This window comes from Uranotaenia lowii, chromosome 3 (genome assembly GCF_029784155.1).
Source record: "Uranotaenia lowii strain MFRU-FL chromosome 3, ASM2978415v1, whole genome shotgun sequence".
NCBI lineage: Eukaryota > Metazoa > Arthropoda > Insecta > Diptera > Culicidae > Uranotaenia > Uranotaenia lowii.
The window spans coordinates 182,711,025-182,739,002 of NC_073693.1; the positions used below are offsets into that span (position 1 = coordinate 182,711,025).

At 38.3% G+C, this 27,978-nt stretch overlaps 1 protein-coding gene across 1 annotated transcript in view; it reads left to right on the forward strand.

Moving 5' to 3' along the window:
• The first annotated feature begins 5,706 nt into the window (after positions 1 to 5,706).
• Positions 5,707 to 27,978, forward strand: part of LOC129752899 (regulating synaptic membrane exocytosis protein 1) — a 243,286-nt gene continuing 221,014 nt past the window's right edge. The window contains exons 1-4 of the mRNA XM_055748687.1: positions 5,707 to 6,109; positions 6,159 to 6,572; positions 6,937 to 7,159; positions 25,543 to 25,652. Coding sequence (XP_055604662.1) covers positions 5,707 to 6,109; positions 6,159 to 6,572; positions 6,937 to 7,159; positions 25,543 to 25,652 — 1,150 coding nt within the window. The remainder of the gene's footprint in view (positions 6,110 to 6,158; positions 6,573 to 6,936; positions 7,160 to 25,542; positions 25,653 to 27,978) is intronic.

Below are 27,978 nucleotides of genomic sequence, written 5' to 3' on the forward strand. Positions count from 1 at the left end.
CAAACTACCATCTATACGAACAATGGTTCACGGATGCTTCCAAGTCTGGTCATAAATGCGGACTCGGAGTTTTCGATGCTACCTCGGAAGAGAGCATAAGTCTAGCATTAGCTCATGAAGTAAGTATTGCTTCTGCTGAGCTCTTAGCAATACGGGTCGCATTAGAACAAGTAAGAGGCAACGGCATAAGAAAAGTGGTCATATTCACTAATTCACAGGCAGCATGTAAAATACTCAAAAGAGATCTAAAAAACAAAATATTCGACAAAGTTACACTCGACATCTGCACACTAGCAACACAAAAACAAGCTACAATCCAATGGCTTCCGTCACACATCGGAATAACAGGAAACGAAAAGGCTGATGAACTAGCTAAACTAGGACTACCCAAGTAACCATAAGCATTAAGCCATAACCCTTAATCAGCATTAAATCAACATTTCTAATGCAAGTTAGCATTATATCAACATTCATAATGCTTTTAGTTTTATATAAGCATTATTAATGCATAGAAGCAATAACAAAAATTGGCACTAATGGTAGCACTATATGCACATATAGAGCTACTATATAAAGTTAACAAGCATTAAGACTGTAGCACTAGAACTTCCTGTTAATGCTTATATAAAGCTTTTATAAAGCGTAGAAACGTCAAACCCGCGAATGTAAACAAGAGTGATTTTCTCATTTGCTGTGTGTGAGTAAGCAAGACAGCAAACGAAAACAATCAGAGCGGGCAGTTGCAGTTGTCTTCTCCCAAAATTTTCCAATACATTTCCACACCTTCTCACGCATACATTGCCTATGAAGTTGTGTGACCCGAACAGTGCTTGAAGTACGGGTTTTTTCACCTACCTTATCAGCATCAAGAGTGGTCGAAATGGTAAAGGCGCAAGGAAAGAAAAAGACTGCTGTGGGATCCTCGGTTCGAGACTCATCAAAAGTAATTCATAATTCAATTATAATCACTTCTCATTTCATAGAACACTTCATTAAGCAAGCATAATCCTTCATTCGGCAGGTTGATTGATGTTGTAGATAATGATTTATTTTTTTTGTTTTTGTTCATTTTAATAAATCAAAGAATAATTTCCTATTTCGAATTTCCGTTTCACATCCATCATGATCAATCAATGAAAAAATAAAAAGGTGTTCTAAGTATGCATTGTTAATGCTTTTATACGGCTGGCGAAAAATGACGTTTTGATGGTGCTCTAATTCAGCATTTGTTATGCTTATTAAATGCTATGTCGTGATAGCATTTATTCAGCCCGCTATTTCGCCTTTTTAGCACTAAATCTGCATTATATACGCATATAGTGCAAAACAAGCATTAATTCAGAGTTTTATATGGGAATATAGTGTTGATTAAGGGCTATGTTTTAGTGCTTATGGTTACTTGGGTAGAATGCCCAGCTATGCTAGAAAATAAACTGCGGTTGGATGATGCATTTAGAAACTACAAAAAGGATTTCATCAACACTACTAACAAATGGTATCAAGATATTGCGACAGAAAATCACAAAGGACTGAAATTTTTCAAATTTCAAAACAATTTTGATCTAAAGCCATGGTACTGGAATTCAGAAATGAATAACAAACAAATACGTACAGCAAATCGACTACTTAGTGGACACGACTATTCACCACTATCTTGGACTCTTTCGAATCCGTGATACAAAATTATGTGAACTATGTTCAGAAAACTTCACAACAGAACATGCTCTATTCCACTGTATACAGTACAATCACGTTAGAAATCACTACGATTGGGAAACCCGCATGGAGCAGTATCATACAATAACGATCACCATTATCTTCTCCCAAGACACTCAAAAGATTCCCTTTAAGGTTTTTGGATTATAAATGAACCATTATACTAATCGTTTTTTCATAAAATGGAATCGTTTAGACACAAATAACGATACAGGGAACGGGTTGTTAAGTTAATAAACGATTCATTTTTTTGCTTTTTTCTAAATTAAAATTATGTTGAGAGCACCTGAACGATATATGCAATCGTTATCTTATCATTTTTTAGAAGTTTTTAAGACGATACTACGTATCTTTAAAAGATCTTTTTACGATTCTTAAAATAAAAGAAAACGTGTAATAATTTATTTCAGATAATTATATTTCCTAACATATGACATTCGATTACAACATTATTACATTACAGATTTGATTACAAGATTTGTAAATGATCATTAAACATAATACATATGTGTTCGATTAGTTCTACATAACATAAATAGAATATTCCAGTGAGCGATGTGTTTGCTGTGTGGACTTGGACTACATGTTCGAAACATAACTTTCCCTTAAAGCTTTTGTTCTTTGGCTGTAGTAATTCTTTTTATGTTCATATTCCCCTATCTATTTCCTGTTCTCTTCTAAAGTGATCTTAACTCAAGCAAACAATTATAAACACACAGCTCGATTCTGTTTGATATTTGAAATGGTTCAAATAACCAAATTGTTTTGTTCTTTGTTTCAAGAAATAATTGATTATAAAGTTATGATTATAGTTATGGCCCTACTCAAGCGGCTTGAACAACGGAGTGTTACAGCAACGTAAAGTTAAAGCATCTATACTTAAAAAAAGAAAACAATAAATGCCAATTTAAAATTGTGTATCATCATTCAAAATTCTCTTCTATCTATCCCATATTTCTACTTAATTTTACTACAGCTTGAGCCGATTGAAGATCATAGTCCAATAGTCCCATTGACTACACACAACCATTGGCAGTCAAATTCTCCGACATTTCCAAAATGGGCTCGGGAAGGCCACTATCTAAAAGATTTTTCGGCATTTTTTATCGGCAACAAAGATCAGCTTTTGCAATACCCTGTGTTGAACTGAAGTTGTCAATCGCCCTGCATTTTCATATGCTGTGATAACCCTCGTCCTCCATTCGTATTTTGGTGGATCGGGTGAATAAAGCTCGGAGGGTGACTCCCACGAATTAAATCGGCGCCAGCAGAGTCTGTGGAACTCCGACAAGACGGCCAAACCAACGGCATTGGACAGGAAGGTGAAATAATCTTGAATCACAGACCCAATCAGATTCGACACCTTCGATGAGGACGATGAATTAAACGCTACAATCTTCATCACACTCCCGATTCTGAAGCTTCTTGGTTCCCGCATGCAGGCTCCTTGCGACGAAAATTGAAACGCTGTACCAAAGTTTTTCCATCCATCACCGCTTCCTTACGTTTGGTCATCGAACATTTCCTAGAAAACAAAAATGTCGTTATTTTCAGTTGAAAATATAAATAACAAGAAGCATTCATACCCAAATCCTTTGTTTTGTTTGCCTAGTACGACTCACGCGGCGAAAGGTATTAGTTCTGCTATCTGTAAGCTTGCGGTGAATATCCGTTTGCTAGATTGAAAAATTTTCAGCAGCTCCGTGAACTGCTTCACAGCTTTTTTTTATCACCGTTTGCATTCGTAACCTACCGACCGGCCCCCTTTGTGAGACGGATGAAGGGAGTCGGAAAACGTGCCCAATTACTCAAAAGTGTCGTTCTACTCATACTTGGAGCCTGGAGCACATGTAGAGGCACTCTGCCGCACTTGTGGCCGGGAACTCTAAGTGCACCGAAACACTGTGTGGCTGCCACGTACGAGCTTTCAAGGGTATTCCTTTCATGCGTGAATGCTGCGACCCTGTCCTCGGTTGTACCTAGAGACAGGACAAGCGCAACGTCACGGATGAATGATTCAAGATTATCATTGCACCATCATCTCCTGCCAGTGGTTCCTTACCAGGATGCTCCAAACGCGTGATTTTGTTTCTCTGCCTTGCTCTTGTTCTCATCACGTTCATTACCCGAATCTTTACTCGCTGCGGTGTTAGCGACTCGAGCCGGCGATAGTACAATGTTCGCTGCGTCGTTTTGCTTGATTTTGTTGTTGACGCCGGACGCTTCGGCTGGGGCAATCGATAAGTGGACAGATCACTTCCATTTACCTTCCAGGGGCCTGGCTATCGGAATAGTAGCTATCGAATGCTTCAATCGCCCCCTGGCCATTTTTCACCATTAATCGATTTCTCCACCAGCCACACTAGAGGGGACCTCCGGATCCCAGCAGCGGTAGCGATGCCATTGACGAGGTTAGGAAGAGCTTCGGATATGTTTCGGATCTTTTCCTTAAATAAAACAAAATAAGCACAAACATAAGCATAATATAAAAAATTAAACTCTTACCAATTCTATATACAGCTTTCGGAGCCCGTTCTATCCGACACGATTCTTAGGATCCGGATTTCACGTCGGGGAATTCTCGTTCAAGATGCGATTCGTTCTCAGTGATCCTGCGGAGATTCGGATCTCCCGTGAATGAAGCGATTGATTCCGCATTTTGTTTGTTTCGATGTAAACGTTGCATGATGATGGCCTCTTCCACTGGAAAGCGGGTGGTGATGCAAGGAACGCTTCTTGCGGAAGTCTGATGCTGCATTTGGTGCTGCTGTTGCCGCTAATGTCTCGACCGACAAATTCCCCTTCCGGACCATCAAACGGTGCACCTCAGGATTTTAGGGTTATTTATTACTGAAAAAATAATTGGAACAGTTAAAAAATAGTTTATGTAAAACAATACTGCTTGAAACTTACATATTAGCTGGGGATTTTCTAAATTAAACAGAGATTCCGCCGTTTGCGCTTAGCAAAACCAAAATACGCGCCATTTTTATTTGCTTTGTTGGCAGCGAAGACACACTCTGATACATTCTGAGTTTTGTTTTAAGGATTATTACTGGTATCTTTCAAAAATATTTTCGTATCATTTCAAGCAAGGACACATAAAAAAGGAAAATTTATTCAAAAGTTATAAGATTTTAGAACGATTACTAGAATAGTCACTATTCATGTAATCAGAACAGAATAATTTCAACGATAAGGTGTATGATATTTGATTATGCGGGAAGATACAACAATCTATTCGAATTGATTAACAACTTCGATGAAGACAAAATAAAAGAAGTCTTGGGATTTCTAGAAAAAGCTCGATTAACAATTTAATTAAAAATTGTACTAATTAGACACACCGTGTTATCGAAAATCTGAATAACATTGATACCTATATACGTAGTGGTGATATAGAGTATAACACTCTCGGCCAATAAACGAAATCCATACATACATACATAAGATTCTTAAGACGCATTTTATTCAAACATAAATTACTCTCGTATCGAAATCGTAATTGTCTACAGACAGAATCGTAAAGAACCACACATAAGCATCATTCATTATCACTTTTGTGCACTGCTAACCAGCATCGCATAAAGGTCAATGCGACTCAATTATGTGTCGTATTTATTAAAGGGTTAGTGTGTATTAAATAGTAAGTAGCATAAACTTTGCATGCATGCGTCATACGTGCCGGCGCGCGCATTTTTGTTTTGCTCGTTTTGCACCGCTTTGCATATTCATTCTTGTTCGGACTGCGCGACTGTACGGACGTTATTACTCGGTGCTCTTAGTTCATTTTTGCCACGAGACTTTCCCAATCACGGACTTCGATTAGAAATAATATACAGTGCTTCTTCTTTTTCTTGCGGTGTCTCGACAGAAATTATTCTGAGAGTTTTCTGGGAGTCTTCCACCACTATTGTGGACCCAAATCCGCCATGGGCGAACAAATTCGCCTTTCCCAAACAGAAAAACGAACGAACCATTCCATCCTGGATGGACCCCGAAGGAATGCATGGAGACGTGCAGTTTCTAGTGTTGAAAGCGGCAGAAAACAACAAACTTCCCGTAAACCCGTTTATCGTGTCCAAATCAATAGACCGTGCCGTAGGACGCATAGATGGTGCTAATCCAATCAACGACGGGGAAGCTTATTTGCTCAAGATAAGAAGCCCCAATCAAGCAAATAAACTTCAAAATCTATCCGAACTGATCGATGGAACGAAGATAAACATAGCGTGCCACCCCACCCTCAACACATGCCAAAGAGTCGTTTCCTGTCGGGAGGTTATTGACCTCTCGGACCAAGAAATCCAAGAAAACCTTGCCGATCAGGGAGTAACAAAAGTTTATCGCTTCATTAAAAAGGTTGACGGGGAAGGGGATTCCACCGGGATACGTAATGGCATCATTCGACGTCGTCTCTCTCTTCACGTCGATACCAACAGAACTGGTACGAAAAAGCATCTTCAAACATTGGAGCCACTTGTCTATGCAAACTCCCATTTGTCTCGACATATTTTGGGAAATGGTAGAGTTCTGTATGGACAGCAGCTATTTTTGCTTCAACAACACTTTCTACCAGCAAACCTCAGGACTCGCGATGGGAAGCCCGATAGCATCACCAATCGCCGAGCTCACGTTAAACGATCTACTGGACGACGCAATCGAAGCTTGCGTTACGCCACCCCTGCACATAAAAAAATACGTCGACGATCTCTTCCTTGTCCTGCCGCCAACACAAGTGAACGAGATAAAAAACGTATTCAATGCGCAGCATGAAAATGTCCAGTTTACCGTCGAAATGGAAGAGAACGAATCTCTACCTTTTCTGGATATGTTACTCCATAGGAACGAAGAGGGTAAGATTTTGTTTGATTTCTTACATGAAACCAATTGCCTCTGGGAGATTTCTCAATTTCCACTCATTCCAACCGTTACACCAAAAAATGAATGTATATAGCAATAACGTTTGCGAACAGAGTAGCAACTTTCACATCCAAGTCAGACAAAACCACCACACGAGACATTATAATGAAACAACTTAAATTGAACGATTACCCCACCTCATTAATTAATAGAGTGATCAACAGAACAACAGAAAAAATATTTGAACAAACAGCTATGGTAGAGAATGAAAATAAAATTTCAAAATCGAATGCAACGGGAATCCAGACACGAGCGAAAAAGAAAACAACGAACATAAATGCAACGCCTGCTACATAGGATGCACAATCGTTAAATTAAAACAACGAATGTCACAGCATAAAACGCAAACCAACGAGCTGAAACGACTATGGGAAAAAGGATACACAAACGAGGACTACGCAATCATCCAACTACGACAACAGACAGCATTAATAGAACACGAAGCAGCTATGCATCATCTATTCGATATAGACAAAGTGAAAATTATCGACAGAGGTGACAATCAAGATAAACTAAATATGTTAGAAAGTTGTCACATAAAAACTACAAATTCTTCCATCAATATTAAAAAAGACACAGATACATACACATTTCATACAACAACATATTTCAGTGTCTCGAAAAAATACGAAATATGAAACCAAAACGAAAAAACACAAACCAACAACCAGACTCTATAAGTACACCGCCATCATAAATTAAAAAAACAACATAGAATAAAACACACAGTGCAAGTATTTTGTTCATAAAAAGTGCTACAAAAACCTACAAAAAATCAACAATAGCCCTGGAAAAGAATTTTGAACCGTAAGTCACACATAAAATTATAACATACACAAAAAATCCAACATATTTTAAAATAGTTTGAAACAGAAACCGACAGCAGTAAACGATACGCCGTATCAAACCGGACAAAAAAACGACAACTTTTTCAGTAAGAATCACTTAGGGCATCTGTATTCGTGGTCTATTCTTGGGTCTAATTTATACAAGAATTGAACCAATGAAATTAGATCCGATCCAATAGTCCTATTTGCCGCTGGTAGTGTTCGTTAGTTGTTTCACCCTGTTTCACCAACACTTTCCAGTTTTGGGAAAATCAATCTCAAAAAACGACTATGTTTGTCGACCGGCTGCCCGTTTTTTGTACCGAGAGTTTTTGAGGTTAATTGTCCTGTCCCATTTGTACACGCACAGCAAGTGTGCGTAAGAAATGTCAAAAACAACTCTATGAAAAAACTGGCAACTGCACTCGTGTTCCATTAACTGTCAAACGGTTTAGAACTGCGTCAAATTGGTTCCAAATCTCATCAGTTTTGGATCAATCCTTATACCAGCTCTAAAAAAAGTTGAGTTGAAACTGGTATAATGGATCACCAATGCGGTTGCTCGGGTCGAAATTTGGGTCTAAACCGGCAGTTTGGACCACGGATACAGGTGCTCTTAGATTCTGTAGACGTAATCTTAATTTTGTAATAAATTTTAGTCCCTGATGAAGATCCTATAAGGATCGAAACGTTGGATATGTAAAAATTAAGTCGTTTTTACTAAAAAACTTGAGACTGAAAGCCAAGAATCAATCCATTAAAAGATAATAGTTTTCCAAATATGAAAAAAAGGCATTTGGTTTAATATTCAAATTCGAAGTCCTAAAACTTAGTTCTTACACAAAATTAATAAATTTAAAGCTTTGAAATGGCAATCCAAAAATGAAAAGTCAGATTCAGATCTTTGTAATACAAAATTTTATTCTGATTCACAATACAGATTAAAAATAAATAATTTAAATAGTGAATTATGATTAAACCTAAACTACAGGATTCAAATAATAGATTCATGAATGAGGGCTCAAAAACTTGGTTCATAAAATTCTGATCTCGAATAAGATTCGGAAATCATATTTTTTGTACATTTCAGAAATCGTATGGAAACTCGGATACAGATTCAAAGCGCAATTTTTGAATTCAGGTTCAGAGTCAGATTCAAAATTCACAAAATGTTTCAACTAGTAAATAAATTTTATAATTAACATAAATTGCTGAGAAATTCAAGAGATCATGAACTCAACACATTGCGGACCAAATACGAGATATTTCGTTTTTTGTTTGCCAACAGATTTCATATAAAGAATGAAAAGAAAAAAAAACAAATAAAAGTTAGAATTAGAATTCTTTGTTTTTTTCGAAAACTCTAAATTTTATTTTAAAAAAAATCATCCACAGGATTTACATTATGGAATTGATTCTTTATGTAAAATATTAGCTGTTAGAGAAACATCTTCACCTAAAAAAAATTACACAAAATTCTATGATTTCCCAGTGTTTTGTTCAACATTATTAACACACGAGGGACACCAAAATTTGGCATTTTATGTATCAGAAATCAGTTAACACAATTCTGCTAATTTAATACAGATATTTGTGTAACGAGAAGTGTTGTGTTAAACGTGGTTAAACTTTGTAGAATGAAGTTTCATTATCAGATTCATAACGTTTGAATTATGCTTTCTAATGGAGCATACTAGCGGCAATCTAAAAACGAGATATCTCGTATTTGGTCCACAATGTGTTGATATTGCTGTTTATTGAAACCAAATTTCATACTTAAATCATTAATTTGGTTCAAGTCGGATCAAGAATATTTGATCTGATGATTTTTATCTCTTACTTTTTTTGGAAATTTGATTTATTTTCCTCAAAGGTTGAAATCTCTGAATTTGCAAAATAGTTTCTAAGATTGGGCTTGTTTGATTTTAATAAAGAATAAGTTTTATTTTTTAAGAAAAAGAAAACTCTACTAAAAAATGCTTACCTTATGCCCAAATCAACAAAGATTGATTTACCAGATTCTTAAACAAATTCAAAGATTTTAACCATCGATGAAAGCGAATTTAGCTCACCTTTTAGGTTTTGGACCAGTTTTCTAAAATTACAATTTAATATTAAAACGTTCGATGTCAAAGCACTTAAAAATGAATAATCATATAGTTAAAAACATAATAAGGTAATTTTTTTTGTATTCGTGATTTGTTGGGCAAAAATCATAGGTAAAAATCAGTCACCCAAAATCCCCCCCCCCCCCATGAGTCGGTTCTTCCTACGGCCCAGACTGACATTATAAACCCAGCTCCTTTTTTAAGGCGTTTTATGATGAGGCGTATTTATGATGAATTTTGGTTTGAAATGATACACTCAGAAATTTAAAAAATATTAAAAATATTTTGTTTTAATTACTCTGACATTTGACTGACATTAATATCCAGAAATATTAAAAAATAACTATTTCAATTATTTAAATTTATGCACCCGAATAATTTCTTGGCGTATAATGATCCAATGCATAAAATTTAATAACCGAGATATTATGTCTGTTCAATCAACTCTAGTCGAAACGGGTCGAAACAAGTAGAAATGGATTGACAGTTGATCACCTGTCTCTTTCCAATTGACTTCGACCGATTTCTACCAAGTCGAAGCTAATCTTGCTGCCGAGCTGGATTGGTTTCGACTAGTTTCAACTTGCTCCATTGAACAACGACCTGACTAGTTTCGACCAAAACATTGGCTCGTTGAACATCTATCAGTTAACAGAAACCAGTTGAAACCGATTTTTACTAACGATTGAACGAAGCTATTATTTTGTTCAAACAAACGCTTTGTGATTTGTGCGTTTGAGTCCCAACTAAACGGGTATGAACACGTGCTATGATTCTTCAGTTGCAAAATGCCGCTCAACTTGACTGCATGCAGATTCCATTCTTTTCGAATATGTGAATAATCTTCAAAAAGGATGGAATCAGTAGCAGCAATTTATTATTAAAAGGAAAGTGCATTTGTTTTGTATGCTATGGTCAATAATGCACATTGACCATAGAACTAATACAAAAATCAAACGATTTTCGTTTGCTTTTTCTGATTATTTCTGCTTTAAGCGTTTGCTTTACGTCCCGGCTCAAACTTTTTTTTCTGACCACCAGATGTCGCTTCCATAACAATCCTCCCATTTCTCAATGCATAAATTTTAATCGCAGAAATATTTCTCAGAGAGAAATATCCCAGTAATTACTTATTTAATTATTATTATTTAGTAATTAATTATTTATTTCTGAGTGTACCTTACACTCAGAAATAAATAAAATATCAAACAATTAAGTTTTAGGTATTTTCACGTTTCTCCCTCTTTACGCACAAGGATATTTCTCATGGTGTAATTACTGGGATATTTCTCTCTGAGAAATATTTCTGCGATTAAAATTTATGCATAGAGAAATGGGAGGATTGTTATGGAAGCGACATCTGGTGGTCAGAAAAAAAAGTTTGAGCCGGGACGTAAAGGCAAACGCTTAAAGCAGAAATAATCAGAAAAAGCAAACGAAAATCGTTTGATTTTCGTATAAGCTCTATGGTCAATGTGCATTATTGACCATAGCATACAAAACAAATGCACTTTCCCTTTTACAATAATTTGCTGCTACTGATTCCATCCTTTTTGAAGATGATTCACATATTCGAAAAGAATGGAATCTGCATGCAGTCAAGTTGAGCGGCATTTTGCAACTGAAGAATCTAGCACGTGCTCATACCCGTTTAGTTGGGACACAAACGCACAAATCACAAAGCGTTTGTTTGAACAAAATAATATCTCGGTTATTAAATTTTATGCATTGGATCATTACACGCCAAGAAATTATTCGGGTGCATAAATTTAAATAATTGGAATAGTTATTTTTTAATATTTCTGGATATTAATGTAAGTCAAATGTCAGAGTAATTAAAACAAAATATTTTTAATATTTTTTAAATTTCTGAGTGTAAAGAAATTAAACTAAATTTCAATTATTTTAACAAATTTAATTTATTTTTGAAAGGTGTAGCAAAGCACACCAGGTCAGTTAGTTTTATAAAAATTAATGAATAAAAATAATTGAAAATTGTTTCCAAACTACAAACATTTAATCGATGATGTAATAAGATATTTTCCTGATGAAAAATGACGTATGTCGCTCCAGCTACTGTTATAAACAAATACCCAGGATTCTATTGCGCATGCTTCTATGCTCCTGTTTGCTGCTGGTGGTACTGGAAAAAGAACTTTATTGAATCGTGTTCTTTTCTGCTTGAAAGTTTAGCATATTTGAAGATATTAAACTAATTGATGTGAACTAAAATACTTGTTACATTATACGAACTATTTCATGTCCTTGACTACATGTAAACAGAATAGCATAGTAGGCTTGTGTATTTTTCAATATTGAAAGAAAAAGCTGTGAATTTTGGATAAAAGTAATACCTTATTCTCAGTGACAAATAATATTTTTTCTGAAAATTAAAGATACTAAAAGTTTGTTTTAAAAAGTGCAAAAATCGCATATAAAATGTTACCAACAAACGTAATGTCTTTTATGAAGAAGGTAAGGATCCCTACATAATACGTTGTTTCACAATGTGAGTATTGGAAGAGTTTTTACATCAACCGAGTTTTCGAAAGCTCAAGCAAAACATTTTTTTTCAAGATCAGTGTTTTCTCCCAGTAGGTGGGTTCACATTAGGGTTACCATTAGGGGGAGGGGGGTTAACTATATAATTGCACAAAACCTAAAAATCATAATAAATTCATCGAAAAATTCAAAAAAATCAAGAATAGAAATATTTCAACAAACGCTGGTAAATCATTCCAACTAAAAAAGGAAAATATGTGATTCACGATTTAATTTAGAGATTAGAGAATTTCAATGTCCAGATTTTGCATCCAGAATTGAATTTTTTTATGTCGTCAATTAACCCATTCGAGACCGGTTGCACACCGCGTGTGCAATGGAATTTTTGTGCATTTGTCAGAAAAATCTTTCATTGTGAGTTTACTATTGCTCGAAAAAATAATATTCTTATACCAATGGAATCCGCCAATGTTAGGCAAAATAAATTGGGAAAAGGTTTCGATGAAAATCAATCGACATAAAAGTTATCTAAGAGTAAAGTTCTGTTAGTTCGAATGTCGTGAAAAGGCCTCCTTCTCGAATGGGTTAAGATGTACAGTACTGATTTTCATTTTAGTAACAGTTGTGACTGAAACATTCGATTGGAATTCAAGATTCTAAAAACAAATTCGAAGTCAAACTTGAGAAATAGTTTTGCAATGTATTCGAAATCATGGTTCAGGTTGAATATAGAAAAATATATTTTAAATCAATATCAGGATTTCATGCATACGTTACAACAATTCGTATTGCGATTTGAGCTATACTTTGCTATTCAAATTTTGAATTTAAAATGGAACAGCCTTTTTGAAATCGCTATTTTAATGCATTCAATTTAAGTCTGAAATGAAATACTTATCCAATTTCAGAACTGGGACTGGGTCTATTCTTCAAAGTGAGGATGACAAAAAACAGAGTTTGATAGAAAAAAAAACCTTTTTAAGGGTTAAGTATTCAGTTCAGAATGAAATTTGAGGAACGAATATTCGTTAAGGAGTTAAATCAAATCAAATCAAATCAAATCCAATAAAAAGCTGCTTGAATTGTGAAATCAATGAGTTATTTTATATGAAATGAAAAAGGTTGTTTAAAGTAGAAAAGTATGATTTTTGAATTCAAATTGAGAGCAAAACAACGTTGTACAATACTTCAAAATACAACACATGATTTTATCACTACATTCCTGTGCATTAATTTTCAAATCAATTTTATGTTTTTGACGCCATTTTTAACATTCAATATGGATGACTATTTTCTTGAACTTTAAACTTATAGTTTAACATAAGAGATAAGTCGTCCTTTTAAACACCAGTGTGTAAATATTCATATTGATCGACAGCATCGAAAGCTGTTTATATGGACATCCCAGTTTGCCTATTTTTTCGATTATAAACTTGAAACTTGAAATCGATTGTCCGCCCCTTAAAACCCCGATGCATAACAATAAGATGCATAGTAACTTCAAAATATTAAAAACAGTGAATTGTTAATATGGTTCATCCCTTTTGCTGATTCATTAAAAAATGATACCTGTATTTTTAAATCCCTGTGGGTGAATTTTCATCTCAATTCAATGCATTACAACGTAAATATTGAAAAAAAAAACTGGAAAATTAATATGGACGACCCCTTGAGCCGACCTGTGACTCCAAATTTTATACCTGTAATAAATTGCCTGTCTCTCAAACCCCCTCTGTGCACCGTTTCATCTCAATCCGATGCATAATTACGATGATATCGCGAAAACCATTAACAATCAATATGAACGATCCTTTTCCAACCCGGATCCAGATTGATTGCTTGAAACCAATTTCCCACCCCTTAAAACTCTCATGTACAAAATTTTATTTCCATAATCACGACATAAGGGCTAAAACAGTGAAAAGTTAATAAGGACAACCCCTTTGCCCGACCCCTGATCCAAAATTTGAAACCTGACATCAATTTCCCATCCCTTAAAACCCCAATGTAAAAATTTTCATCTCAATCCCATGAAGATTAATGTCACTATCGCAAAAACAATGAAGTGTTAACACAGAGAACAGACGTACAAGCTCGAACAAAAAATCTTCAAAAAATTGTGTAAAATTTCAAATGCTGACATCCAGAAAATACGTTGGAAATTGACTAGAAACAGTGCCATCTATTGCGCCGTTCAAAAGTTAGAAATCAAATTTTAAAGATCTTCGTTTTCGAAAAGGCGTAATCGTATATGAACACATTAATAAATTAACTAATGTCGGTTTAAAATAGACGGGTTCAATTTATTGCTAGATAAATGCAATAAGAGTTACTTTTGACTGGGCAGAATTTCACTTCCTTTATTTCATCAGTTTTACTTTTTGACTTTTTCCAATGAGTGAAACAACTTTCTTTCATTTTTAAATTGACGTAACGATTCGGATTACTTTCCTTCATACATCATCAGATATATCATCATGTCTCCCAGAGTAACCCGAAACGCTAACAGAATTTAAAATAAAACAAAGTTGTGCCACTCATTGAAGAAAGTCAATAAGTAAACCCGTATAAAAAGCACCGGTGATAAACTTTTATTCATTCCTTTATTTTTCACTACTGACTAACAGTTCTTCAATATGTTTTTGCATTTCTTGCACGGTTATCGTCAAAGGACGAATCCGATATATTCAGTCCTTTAGGAACATTCTTGACGATCAGCCTTAACCATCTGAACTGATTCTAGACATCTCAAAGCGCGTTACTTTCAAGTATCACTTTTGCATTCCAATGTCCAAAATTTAGCACTTCTAGGTTGAAAGAAATAGTGATTAACTTTTAAGATATTTTTTTATTTTGCAAACGAACAAAAGTGTTACGAAACTTTTACAGCAATTTTCTTGAAACATGCCAAACAGTTCATACGACCTGTTCAAAACTGACCAAAATTTTGTTTTTTTTCTCAGTTTGGTTTTGACAGTTCTCTTTGGTGTGCTTGGAGACATCTGGTGGCCCAGCCAAAAAACAAAAATTGGTTCTAAACGATCGTTGGAAATTTTACACAAGTTTCGTGGGCTAGCTTGTACGTCTGTTCTCTGTGTTTTTAGTAACTTGTGTGTCGTCCACGTTTACTGAAAATCTGCCTATCTTCTCATTTTTGCCTGATCATCAATTTTTGACATCCCCGTGATTTGTTAGAACTACAATAATGTATGTCCCTGAATGACGAAACCTAGGCCGTGTCAACAGGCACATTGATGTTTTCAGGGGCAAACAATTTGAGTCAAATTTTGTGTAAAGGGTCAGAAAAAGGAGGTGTCCATATTAACACCACAGAGAACAGACGTACAAGCTAGCCCACGAAACTTGTGTAAAATTTCCAACGATCGTTTAGAACCAATTTTTGTTTTTTGGCTGGGCCACCAGATGTCTCCAAGCACACCAAAGAGAACTGTCAAAACCAAACTGAGAAAAAAAACAAAATTTTGGTCAGTTTTGAACAGGTCGTATGAACTGTTTGGCATGTTTCAAGAAAATTGCTGTAAAAGTTTCGTAACACTTTTGTTCGTTTGCAAAATAAAAAAATATCTTAAAAGTTAATCACTATTTCTTTCAACCTAGAAGTGCTAAATTTTGGACATTGGAATGCAAAAGTGATACTTGAAAGTAACGCGCTTTGAGATGTCTAGAATCAGTTCAGATGGTTAAGGCTGATCGTCAAGAATGTTCCTAAAGGACTGAATATATCGGATTCGTCCTTTGACGATAACCGTGCAAGAAATGCAAAAACATATTGAAGAACTGTTAGTCAGTAGTGAAAAATAAAGGAATGAATAAAAGTTTATCACCGGTGCTTTTTATACGGGTTTACTTATTGACTTTCTTCAATGAGTGGCACAACTTTGTTTTATTTTAAATTCTGTTAGCGTTTCGGGTTACTCTGGGAGACATGATGATATATCTGATGATGTATGAAGGAAAGTAATCCGAATCGTTACGTCAATTTAAAAATGAAAGAAAGTTGCTTCACTCATTGGAAAAAGTCAAAAAGTAAAACTGATGAAATAAAGGAAGTGAAATTCTGCCCAGTCAAAAGTAACTCTTATTGCATTTATCTAGCAATAAATTGAACCCGTCTATTTTAAACCGACATTAGTTAATTTATTAATGTGTTCATATACGATTACGCCTTTTCGAAAACGAAGATCTTTAAAATTTGATTTCTAACTTTTGAACGGCGCAATAGATGGCACTGTTTCTAGTCAATTTCCAACGTATTTTCTGGATGTCAGCATTTGAAATTTTACACAATTTTTTGAAGATTTTTTGTTCGAGCTTGTACGTCTGTTCTCTGTGCTAAAAATTCTAAGCTTATAAATTTAACTATTTTATAGTGTTAAATTGCTCTAAAAAGATAGTCAAAGTTTCGTGAAAGAGTGAAATTCAAACCTACAAATATTTACGGAAAATTACATTGGTATGTAACTTTACAATTTATAAAAAGAAAACACTGCGGGACATCGCCAAATCCCTTCAGCTGGAAAAGGCTCCGGGTCCAGATGGTATCCCGAACATTGCAGTTAAGACCGCGATTATGGAATTTCCCGAAATGTTCCGATCGTCACTGCAAATTTGTATAGAGGAAAGGATGTTTCCAGATATTTGGAAACGACAGAAGCTGGTTTTGCTGCCCAAACCAGGAAAGCCATTGGGGAACCCATCGGCATACAGGCCAATATGCCTACTGGATACCCGATCAGGAGGGAAAAACAAAATTATATCAAAATGAGATATTTTGATACTTATTTTTTTCTATCTAAATGAGTTATAATTCAGTACTCGTAGGATGTTAAAATATCTCAAATTATATCAAAAAATCTATACGATCATAGCTAAATTATATCAGTTTTTGATATGCTCCTATCAAGATTATATCTCGTTCAGATAGCATAGTTTGATATTGGACAGAACAAATTATATCAAAATTATAACTTATCAAGATATGAGTGCTTCGAGAAAATTTTCTAGTGGAAGGTCAATAAACCACATTATTTGATAAAACCATGCCCCATTTTTGGTTTCCCAAAAATTTGATTCAATTTTATGAATCTGTTGAGCGAAACTCGTTAATGTAAGGTTTGAGCCGTTGACTTCGATGTCCGTGTTTCAGAAAATGTTGTACGTATATCAAAATAAGATATAATCATTTTATTTTAGGACAATCCGAAAAAAATCTTGATCATTGAATATGAGCTCAACCCCATTCAAGTTTGTCAATCAGAATAAGATATAGTTCAGATTGGAGAAACATAAAATCGAAAATTTAGAGTACTTAATTATAACTGAATCAGATGTAAATATCTTGGTGAGATACGTTTGAGTTATTATTTTGATATGCTCTCCTGATCGGGTACGGTTGGAAAGATTCTGGAAAAGGTGATCTTGAATCGTATCCAGCGGTACACCGAGGGCGAAGGCGGATTGTCCAACAATCAATTCGGCTTTCGAAAAGGGCGATGCACAGTCGACGCCATTCGAACTGTCATCGAAACGGCTGATAAAGCCAGACTCAAGAAGAGAAGAGGGGACCGTTTTTGTGCGGTAGTAACATTGAATGTGCGTAACGCCTTCAATAGTGTCAGCTGGGCAGCGATTGCTTCTTCGCTTATAAAAATGAGGATACCGAAATATCTCTACAAATTAGTGGAAAGCTATTTCCAGAACCGCAAGCTTCTATACATGACGAGCGAAGGATTTCAGGAAATGGATGTTACAGCTGGAGTACCGCAAGGGTCGATACTGGGCCCGGTTCTGTGGAATATTACGTATGATGAGGTGCTGACATTGAGCCTGCCAGAGGGAGTAAAGTTGGTTGGTTTCGCGGACGATGTCGTGCTACTAGCGACGGGTTACTCTACAGAAATCGTCCAGCTAAGAGCTTCAGAGCCTGTAGATGCGGTAGAGAGCTGGATGCACTCCAAAAGTTTGCAGTTGGCTCACCACAAAACCGAGATGGTCCTGATATCAAACCTGATTTCACCGCAAACAGGCAGGCAGAGTTCCGAAAATCAATCAAAACAAACACTCAGGATGCGTTTCCTGTTGGAAACATTCTGATTGTATAATGGGATAGCGCCTCTCGCAACTGCTTCGCCTGGCTGGTATGCAATCTCGATCAGCGCTCCTATCAGCTATGCAAACCGAGTCACGTCATTCAGAATCACCGGTTTAGCAAACATCGCATATCGGAGATGAGTGAGATACAAACTGATCCATTTTGAATGTAGCTCACTCAGTATCGGCCTGAATTATATGAAATTCAAAATTATTTTTTGCAGGACGAGAAAAATCAAACAGTTGTGCGGGACACCATAAATTCTCAGTAGTTTTAACGTGACGGACGACAGTTTAATAAGAGAACTTGTAAAAATTGAAAAACCCGGCGAAAGTTAACATCTTTCCCTCACAAACACAACTACAATTTGATTTTGATCAAACTGATGTTAAAAAACGTTATAACAAAAAATAAATTTATTAATTTGCTATATATTAAATCAAACAAAATACGCTAATGGTCGGCTTCATGTATCACTCACTCACTGCCTGATCCATTCACTCCTGATCGAAGACCAACAAGATTCGCCATATGGATTGCGCATTGGTGAGATTCCAATTTGATGATGGTGCTGCACTGTTTTGACAGCAAGCATCGTGCGAGGTGATCTGTATTTTAGCGATGAATTGAACGATCGATGATCGGGTAGGTCCAGTAGCAATCAATAACGAAACCCGACCGCTGTACGTTCAGGTGCGAAGTGCAATCAGAAACATTCATTGAAAATGAGTGATATTCGGAACACTGCAGGCAGGATTACAGTTGGATCATGCACTATCGAATCAAAGCGTGAGCTTAAATATTTGGGTGTGATGATTGACGACCGGCTCAGCTTTAAAAACCACGTTGAGTATGTGTGCAAGAAGGCGGCAACAGCAACGGCCGCACTCACGAGGATAATGGCGAACAACTCGGGGATCCGAAGTAGTCAGCGAAGGATAATTTCGAGTGTAGTTTCGTCAATCCTTCGATATGGAGGGGCGGCCTGGAAATCTGGTCTTAACATACAGTGTAACCAGCAGAAGCTGAACAGTGTACAGAGGCGAATGAATTTGCGGGTCATCAGTGCATACCGCACCGTTTCGTCGGAGGCTGCATGCGTTGTAGCGGGAGTCATGCCCATCTCGGTTTTGTTGGTGGAGGACTCATATTGCTACGAAAATAGAGGCATGCAAAACGTGAGAACACGAGCCAGAGATAGCTCCATGGCTAACTGGCAGCAGCTGTGGGACAGCTCGGAAAAAGGGAGGTGGACCCATCGTTTGATCCCAAACATCAAAGAGTGGATGGAGAGAAAGCATGGCGAAGTGGATTTCTACATGACGCAATTCCTGACTGGTCATGGATGCTTCATGAAGTATCACCACAGGTTCGGACATGCGGCCTCGCCGGTCTGCCTAACATGCGGTGACGTGGACAAGACACCCGAACACGTGGTATTCTATTGTCCAAGATTTGAAGAGGAACGTGCCAACATATTCGCCGCCTGCGGACCAGAAACGACAGCGGACGACATGTTGCAGAAGATGTGTGACGACATTAACACATGGCAGGCAGTCAGTGATGGGCTCGCCCGGATAATGGCTGCTTTGAAAAGGAGTTGGAGACTGACGCAAATTGCAATTGACGGAGGATAACGTAGGTTAACTTTACTAAGCTTAAAGAGTCCGAAGCTATGAAATGAACTACGCAAAACAATCAGCGTAGCCGATGGGACGTGAAGATAATGTTGGGCGGTCAGGATGATATTTAATTAAAATATGAACTTCTTGGCGAGTGTTGCGAAAGTAGCGCTATGCGTGAATTAGACACCCCCTTACCGAAGTATTGCCTTAGGGCAGGTACCGGTTTGGGAATTAGTCTGACGCCCCAGGTGGAGTTTAGGGCATATGTATATACGGATGAGTATATAACGAGTTGACCCATTGTTCCCATGTAGACACGGCACTCGACAGACAGCCAGACAGACAGACAGACAGACAGACAGACAGACAGACAGACAGACAGACAGACAGACAGACAGACAGACAGACAGACAGACAGACAGACAGACAGACAGACAGACAGACAGACAGACAGACAGACAGACAGACAGACAGACAGACAGACAGACAGACAGACAGACAGACAGACAGACAGACAGACAGACAGACAGACAGACAGACAGACAGACAGACAGACAGACAGACAGACAGACAGACAGACAGACAGACAGACAGACAGACAGACAGACAGACAGACAGACAGACAGACAGACAGACAGACAGACAGACAGACAGACAGACAGACAGACAGACAGACAGACAGACAGACAGACAGACAGACAGACAGACAGACAGACAGACAGACAGACAGACAGACAGACAGACAGACAGACAGACAGACAGACAGACAGACAGACAGACAGACAGACAGACAGACAGACAGACAGACAGACAGACAGACAGACAGACAGACAGACAGACAGACAGACAGACAGACAGACAGACAGACAGACAGACAGACAGACAGACAGACAGACAGACAGACAGACAGACAGACAGACAGACAGACAGACAGACAGACAGACAGACAGACAGACAGACAGACAGACAGACAGACAGACAGACAGACAGACAGACAGACAGACAGACAGACAGACAGACAGACAGACAGACAGACAGACAGACAGACAGACAGACAGACAGACAGACAGACAGACAGACAGACAGACAGACAGACAGACAGACAGACAGACAGACAGACAGACAGACAGACAGACAGACAGACAGACAGACAGACAGACAGACAGACAGACAGACAGACAGACAGACAGACAGACAGACAGACAGACAGACAGACAGACAGACAGACAGACAGACAGACAGACAGACAGACAGACAGACAGACAGACAGACAGACAGACAGACAGACAGACAGACAGACAGACAGACAGACAGACAGACAGACAGACAGACAGACAGACAGACAGACAGACAGACAGACAGACAGACAGACAGACAGACAGACAGACAGACAGACAGACAGACAGACAGACAGACAGACAGACGAACAGATAGACAGACAGACAGACAGACAGACAGACAGACAGACAGACAGACAGACAGACAGACAGACAGACAGACAGACAGACAGACAGACAGACAGACAGACAGACAGACAGACAGACAGACAGACAGACAGACAGACAGACAGACAGACAGACAGACAGACAGACAGACAGACAGACAGACAGACAGACAGACAGACAGACAGACAGACAGACAGACAGACAGACAGACAGACAGACAGACAGACAGACAGACAGACAGACAGACAGACAGACAGACAGACAGACAGACAGACAGACAGACAGACAGACAGACAGACAGACAGACAGACAGACAGACAGACAGACAGACAGACAGACAGACAGACAGACAGACAGACAGACAGACAGACAGACAGACAGACAGACAGACAGACAGACAGACAGACAGACAGACAGACAGACAGACAGACAGACAGACAGACAGACAGACAGACAGACAGACAGACAGACAGACAGACAGACAGACAGACAGACAGACAGACAGACAGACAGACAGACAGACAGACAGACAGACAGACAGACAGACAGACAGACAGACAGACAGACAGACAGACAGACAGACAGACAGACAGACAGACAGACAGACAGACAGACAGACAGACAGACAGACAGACAGACAGACAGACAGACAGACAGACAGACAGACAGACAGACAGACAGACAGACAGACAGACAGACAGACAGACAGACAGACAGACAGACAGACAGACAGACAGACAGACAGACAGACAGACAGACAGACAGACAGACAGACAGACAGACAGACAGACAGACAGACAGACAGACAGACAGACAGACAGACAGACAGACAGACAGACAGACAGACAGACAGACAGACAGACAGACAGACAGACAGACAGACAGACAGACAGACAGACAGACAGACAGACAGACAGACAGACAGACAGACAGACAGACAGACAGACAGACAGACAGACAGACAGACAGACAGACAGACAGACAGACAGACAGACAGACAGACAGACAGACAGACAGACAGACAGACAGACAGACAGACAGACAGACAGACAGACAGACAGACAGACAGACAGACAGACAGACAGACAGACAGACAGACAGACAGACAGACAGACAGACAGACAGACAGACAGACAGACAGACAGACAGACAGACAGACAGACAGACAGACAGACAGACAGACAGACAGACAGACAGACAGACAGACAGACAGACAGACAGACAGACAGACAGACAGACAGACAGACAGACAGACAGACAGACAGACAGACAGACAGACAGACAGACAGACAGACAGACAGACAGACAGACAGACAGACAGACAGACAGACAGACAGACAGACAGACAGACAGACAGACAGACAGACAGACAGACAGACAGACAGACAGACAGACAGACAGACAGACAGACAGACAGACAGACAGACAGACAGACAGACAGACAGACAGACAGACAGACAGACAGACAGACAGACAGACAGACAGACAGACAGACAGACAGACAGACAGACAGACAGACAGACAGACAGACAGACAGACAGACAGACAGACAGACAGACAGACAGACAGACAGACAGACAGACAGACAGACAGACAGACAGACAGACAGACAGACAGACAGACAGACAGACAGACAGACAGACAGACAGACAGACAGACAGACAGACAGACAGACAGACAGACAGACAGACAGACAGACAGACAGACAGACAGACAGACAGACAGACAGACAGACAGACAGACAGACAGACAGACAGACAGACAGACAGACAGACAGACAGACAGACAGACAGACAGACAGACAGACAGACAGACAGACAGACAGACAGACAGACAGACAGACAGACAGACAGACAGACAGACAGACAGACAGACAGACAGACAGACAGACAGACAGACAGACAGACAGACAGACAGACAGACAGACAGACAGACAGACAGACAGACAGACAGACAGACAGACAGACAGACAGACAGACAGACAGACAGACAGACAGACAGACAGACAGACAGACAGACAGACAGACAGACAGACAGACAGACAGACAGACAGACAGACAGACAGACAGACAGACAGACAGACAGACAGACAGACAGACAGACAGACAGACAGACAGACAGACAGACAGACAGACAGACAGACAGACAGACAGACAGACAGACAGACAGACAGACAGACAGACAGACAGACAGACAGACAGACAGACAGACAGACAGACAGACAGACAGACAGACAGACAGACAGACAGACAGACAGACAGACAGACAGACAGACAGACAGACAGACAGACAGACAGACAGACAGACAGACAGACAGACAGACAGACAGACAGACAGACAGACAGACAGACAGACAGACAGACAGACAGACAGACAGACAGACAGACAGACAGACAGACAGACAGACAGACAGACAGACAGACAGACAGACAGACAGACAGACAGACAGACAGACAGACAGACAGACAGACAGACAGACAGACAGACAGACAGACAGACAGACAGACAGACAGACAGACAGACAGACAGACAGACAGACAGACAGACAGACAGACAGACAGACAGACAGACAGACAGACAGACAGACAGACAGACAGACAGACAGACAGACAGACAGACAGACAGACAGACAGACAGACAGACAGACAGACAGACAGACAGACAGACAGACAGACAGACAGACAGACAGACAGACAGACAGACAGACAGACAGACAGACAGACAGACAGACAGACAGACAGACAGACAGACAGACAGACAGACAGACAGACAGACAGACAGACAGACAGACAGACAGACAGACAGACAGACAGACAGACAGACAGACAGACAGACAGACAGACAGACAGACAGACAGACAGACAGACAGACAGACAGACAGACAGACAGACAGACAGACAGACAGACAGACAGACAGACAGACAGACAGACAGACAGACAGACAGACAGACAGACAGACAGACAGACAGACAGACAGACAGACAGACAGACAGACAGACAGACAGACAGACAGACAGACAGACAGACAGACAGACAGACAGACAGACAGACAGACAGACAGACAGACAGACAGACAGACAGACAGACAGACAGACAGACAGACAGACAGACAGACAGACAGACAGACAGACAGACAGACAGACAGACAGACAGACAGACAGACAGACAGACAGACAGACAGACAGACAGACAGACAGACAGACAGACAGACAGACAGACAGACAGACAGACAGACAGACAGACAGACAGACAGACAGACAGACAGACAGACAGACAGACAGACAGACAGACAGACAGACAGACAGACAGACAGACAGACAGACAGACAGTTTATCTTGAGTTGTCCACGTCATTTATTCAGTCTGTAAAGCCTTAATCGGCTAAGACGGTGTATGTCTTTTCTAAAGAAAAAAAAACAGACAGACAGACAGACAGACAGATGAAGGCTAAAGCCTGCTGTGGACTGCAATTCGATAAAAAATTACCAGCCGGTTTGATCACTGGCTGAGCTGAGCATAATAAGCATGTTAATTTAATAAATAGCTAATTTTGGATTCCGTGAAAAAAAAATGGCTAACGAATTAGGTATTCCAAATTTTAGGGTTGCGTGGTTATAAAAAACTTTCAAGTCTTCTAAGCCAGAGGTCATGAGATCGAATATTGATGTATGCCGTCGTAGTACTCCTTCTTTATGCTGATGGTTTGAAAGATTTGTAAGATGCTAGCCATCATATCCTTGAAAGACGTACGCCTTAAAGTTAAGTTTATTTGATTTCTTCAAAGAGGCATGGAGTTTCACTGAGATCCTCTTGTAAAAGAAATCATTCTAAATATCATTCGACCTATTATTTAACACATTAAGTTATTTTTGGTAGGTTGGCCTACTCCCCATACCAACCACCAGAATAAATAAGTTTCTAGACGATCATCCAACCATTTTATACACCTCCGAAGTCGTCTGATTTATCGGCAGCTGCCCATCATAAACCCATAAGTGGCGATGCAACAACCGCCTTACAAGCACATCTCTGTGCTATTAATTAGGTAGAACAAAAATCGGTCGTCGCAGCCATAATAAATTTGTTGAAAATTAGGGCGCATTTCAAATCAGGAACAATCACGGGTTAACGTGCTTTAACACCCCAACTTTTCTTCAGCGAGTTTTGAGCGGCCAAAATGTTTGTTAGGTGGCGCCAAATGCCGAAGCCATATATATTGTGTTGCTTCTTTATATTTTTCAACCCTTCACTATAATCCAAATACAATAAATATTTTTTTTTTCAGATGGTTGCGGGCCGATGAAGTAGCCGAAAACGCGACCGCAGAAAATACAGGAACATTTGGAAAGCTAAAACAAACTTTGTCTTCATCACTTCTGACTGCACAAGATAGAGGTAAGATGCAAACTGCTGCCATAAGACCGAAAGTTTAAGCACTGGTTTAAGTTATTTTATGTTTGAATTAAAATTATGTTCAAGGAAGAAACGTCACGTCACGATAGCACAAACATTGTTTTGGAAACAATTAAATAAGTTATCAACATTTATGTTTTGTGTTTGTTCTAGGCACACTTTTCCGTATGTTTTTGGATAACGTATCGTTACTAAGCCTATCCCTTTTCTGAAATTTTTTCTGAAAGCAGATAGTTTTCCTGCAGAAAGCAGGCATTTTGAAGAAATGTTATCATTTTTTTCTCCTCCTCTGGGTCATTGGAAAAGATCTCTTATAGCGCAGTACACCAGATACCCAGACTGATCAGAGGGGCTTGAATCCATACAACTACAAGTCGCCCAGAATCATACGCCATCTGTCGGGGCTTCGTGAAAACTACTGTGCTTCATCAAGAAAAAAAATTACACTTGAGAATTAACAAGCCAAATGAAAGCCGTCTTGATTGAATCACCTATTAGTATTTAAAATTCTATCTTAAATATTTTCATTAACGTTTTTGTCTTCAATGTTAATTGCTTACTTTAATTCACTGTATCATAATAAGAGATGAATGTATATACATACAATGACTGTTGATTCGATTGAGATGAAAAAAAAAAATACAAACGCAACGTTATAGCGGTCCTTAGTTTTTTTTTTTGTAAATTATTTATTTGAAACGGCTCGTACCTTTAGGCTTAAAGGAGCCAAAACTCGTTTTGTTTGATCTGAATTCTGAATGTCTGAATCTGAATTCTGAATCTGAATTCTGAATCTGAATTCTGAATCTGAATTCTGAATCTGAATTCTGAATCTGAATTCTGAATCTGAATTCTGAATCTGAATTCTGAATCTGAATTCTGAATCTGAATTCTGAATCTGAATTCTGAATCTGAATTCTGAATCTGAATTCTGAATCTGAATTCTGAATCTGAATTCTGAATCTGAATTCTGAATCTGAATTCTGATCTGAATTCTGAATCTGAATTCTGAATCTGAATTCTGAATCTGAATTCTGAATCTGAATTCTGAATCTGAATTCTGAATCTGAATTCTGAATCTGAATTCTGAATCTGAATTCTGAATCTGAATTCTGAATCTGAATTCTGAATCTGAATTCTGAATCTGAATTCTGAATCTGAATTCTGAATCTGAATTCTGAATCTGAATTCTGAATCTGAATTCTGAATCTGAATTCTGAATCTGAATTCTGAATCTGAATTCTGAATCTGAATTCTGAATCTGAATTCTGAATCTGAATTCTGAATCTAAATTCTGAATCTGAATTCTGAATCTGAATTCTGAATCTGAATTCTGAATCTAAATTCTGAATCTGAATTCTGAATCTGAATTCTGAATCTGAATTCTGAATCTGAATTCTGAATCTGAATTCTGAATCTGAATTCTGAATCTGAATTCTGAATCTGAATTCTGAATCTGAATTCTGAATCTGAATTCTGAATCTGAATTCTGAATCTGAATTCTGAATCTGAATTCTGAATCTGAATTCTGAATCTGAATTCTGAATCTGAATTCTGAATCTGAATTCTGAATCTGAATTCTGAATCTGAATTCTGAATCTGAATTCTGAATCTGAATTCTGAATCTGAATTCTGAATCTGAATCTGAATTCTGAATCTGAATTCTGAATCTGAATTCTGAATCTGAATTCTGAATCTGAATTCTGAATCTGAATTCTGAATCTGAATTCTGAATCTGAATTCTGAATCTGAATTCTGAATCTGAATTCTGAATCTGAATTCTGAATCTGAATTCTGAATCTGAATTCTGAATCTGAATTCTGAATCTGAATTCTGAATCTGAATTCTGAATCTGAATTCTGAATCTGAATTCTGAATCTGAATTCTGAATCTGAATTCTGAATCTGAATTCTGAATCTGAATTCTGAATCTGAATTCTGAATCTGAATTCTGAATCTGAATTCTGAATCTGAATTCTGAATCTGAATTCTGAATCTGAATTCTGAATCTGAATTTCTGAATCTGAGTTCTGAATCTGAATTCTGAATCTGAATTCTGAATCTGAATTCTGAATCTGAATTCTGAATCTGAATTCTGAATCTGAATTCTGAATCTGAATTCTGAATCTGAATTCTGAATCTGAATTCTGAATCTGAATTCTGAATCTGAATTCTGAATCTGAATTCTGAATCTGAATTCTGAATCTGAATTCTGAATCTGAATTCTGAATCTGAATTCTGAATCTGAATTCTGAATCTGAATTCTAAATCTGAATTCTGAATCTGAATTCTGAATCTGAATTCTGAAA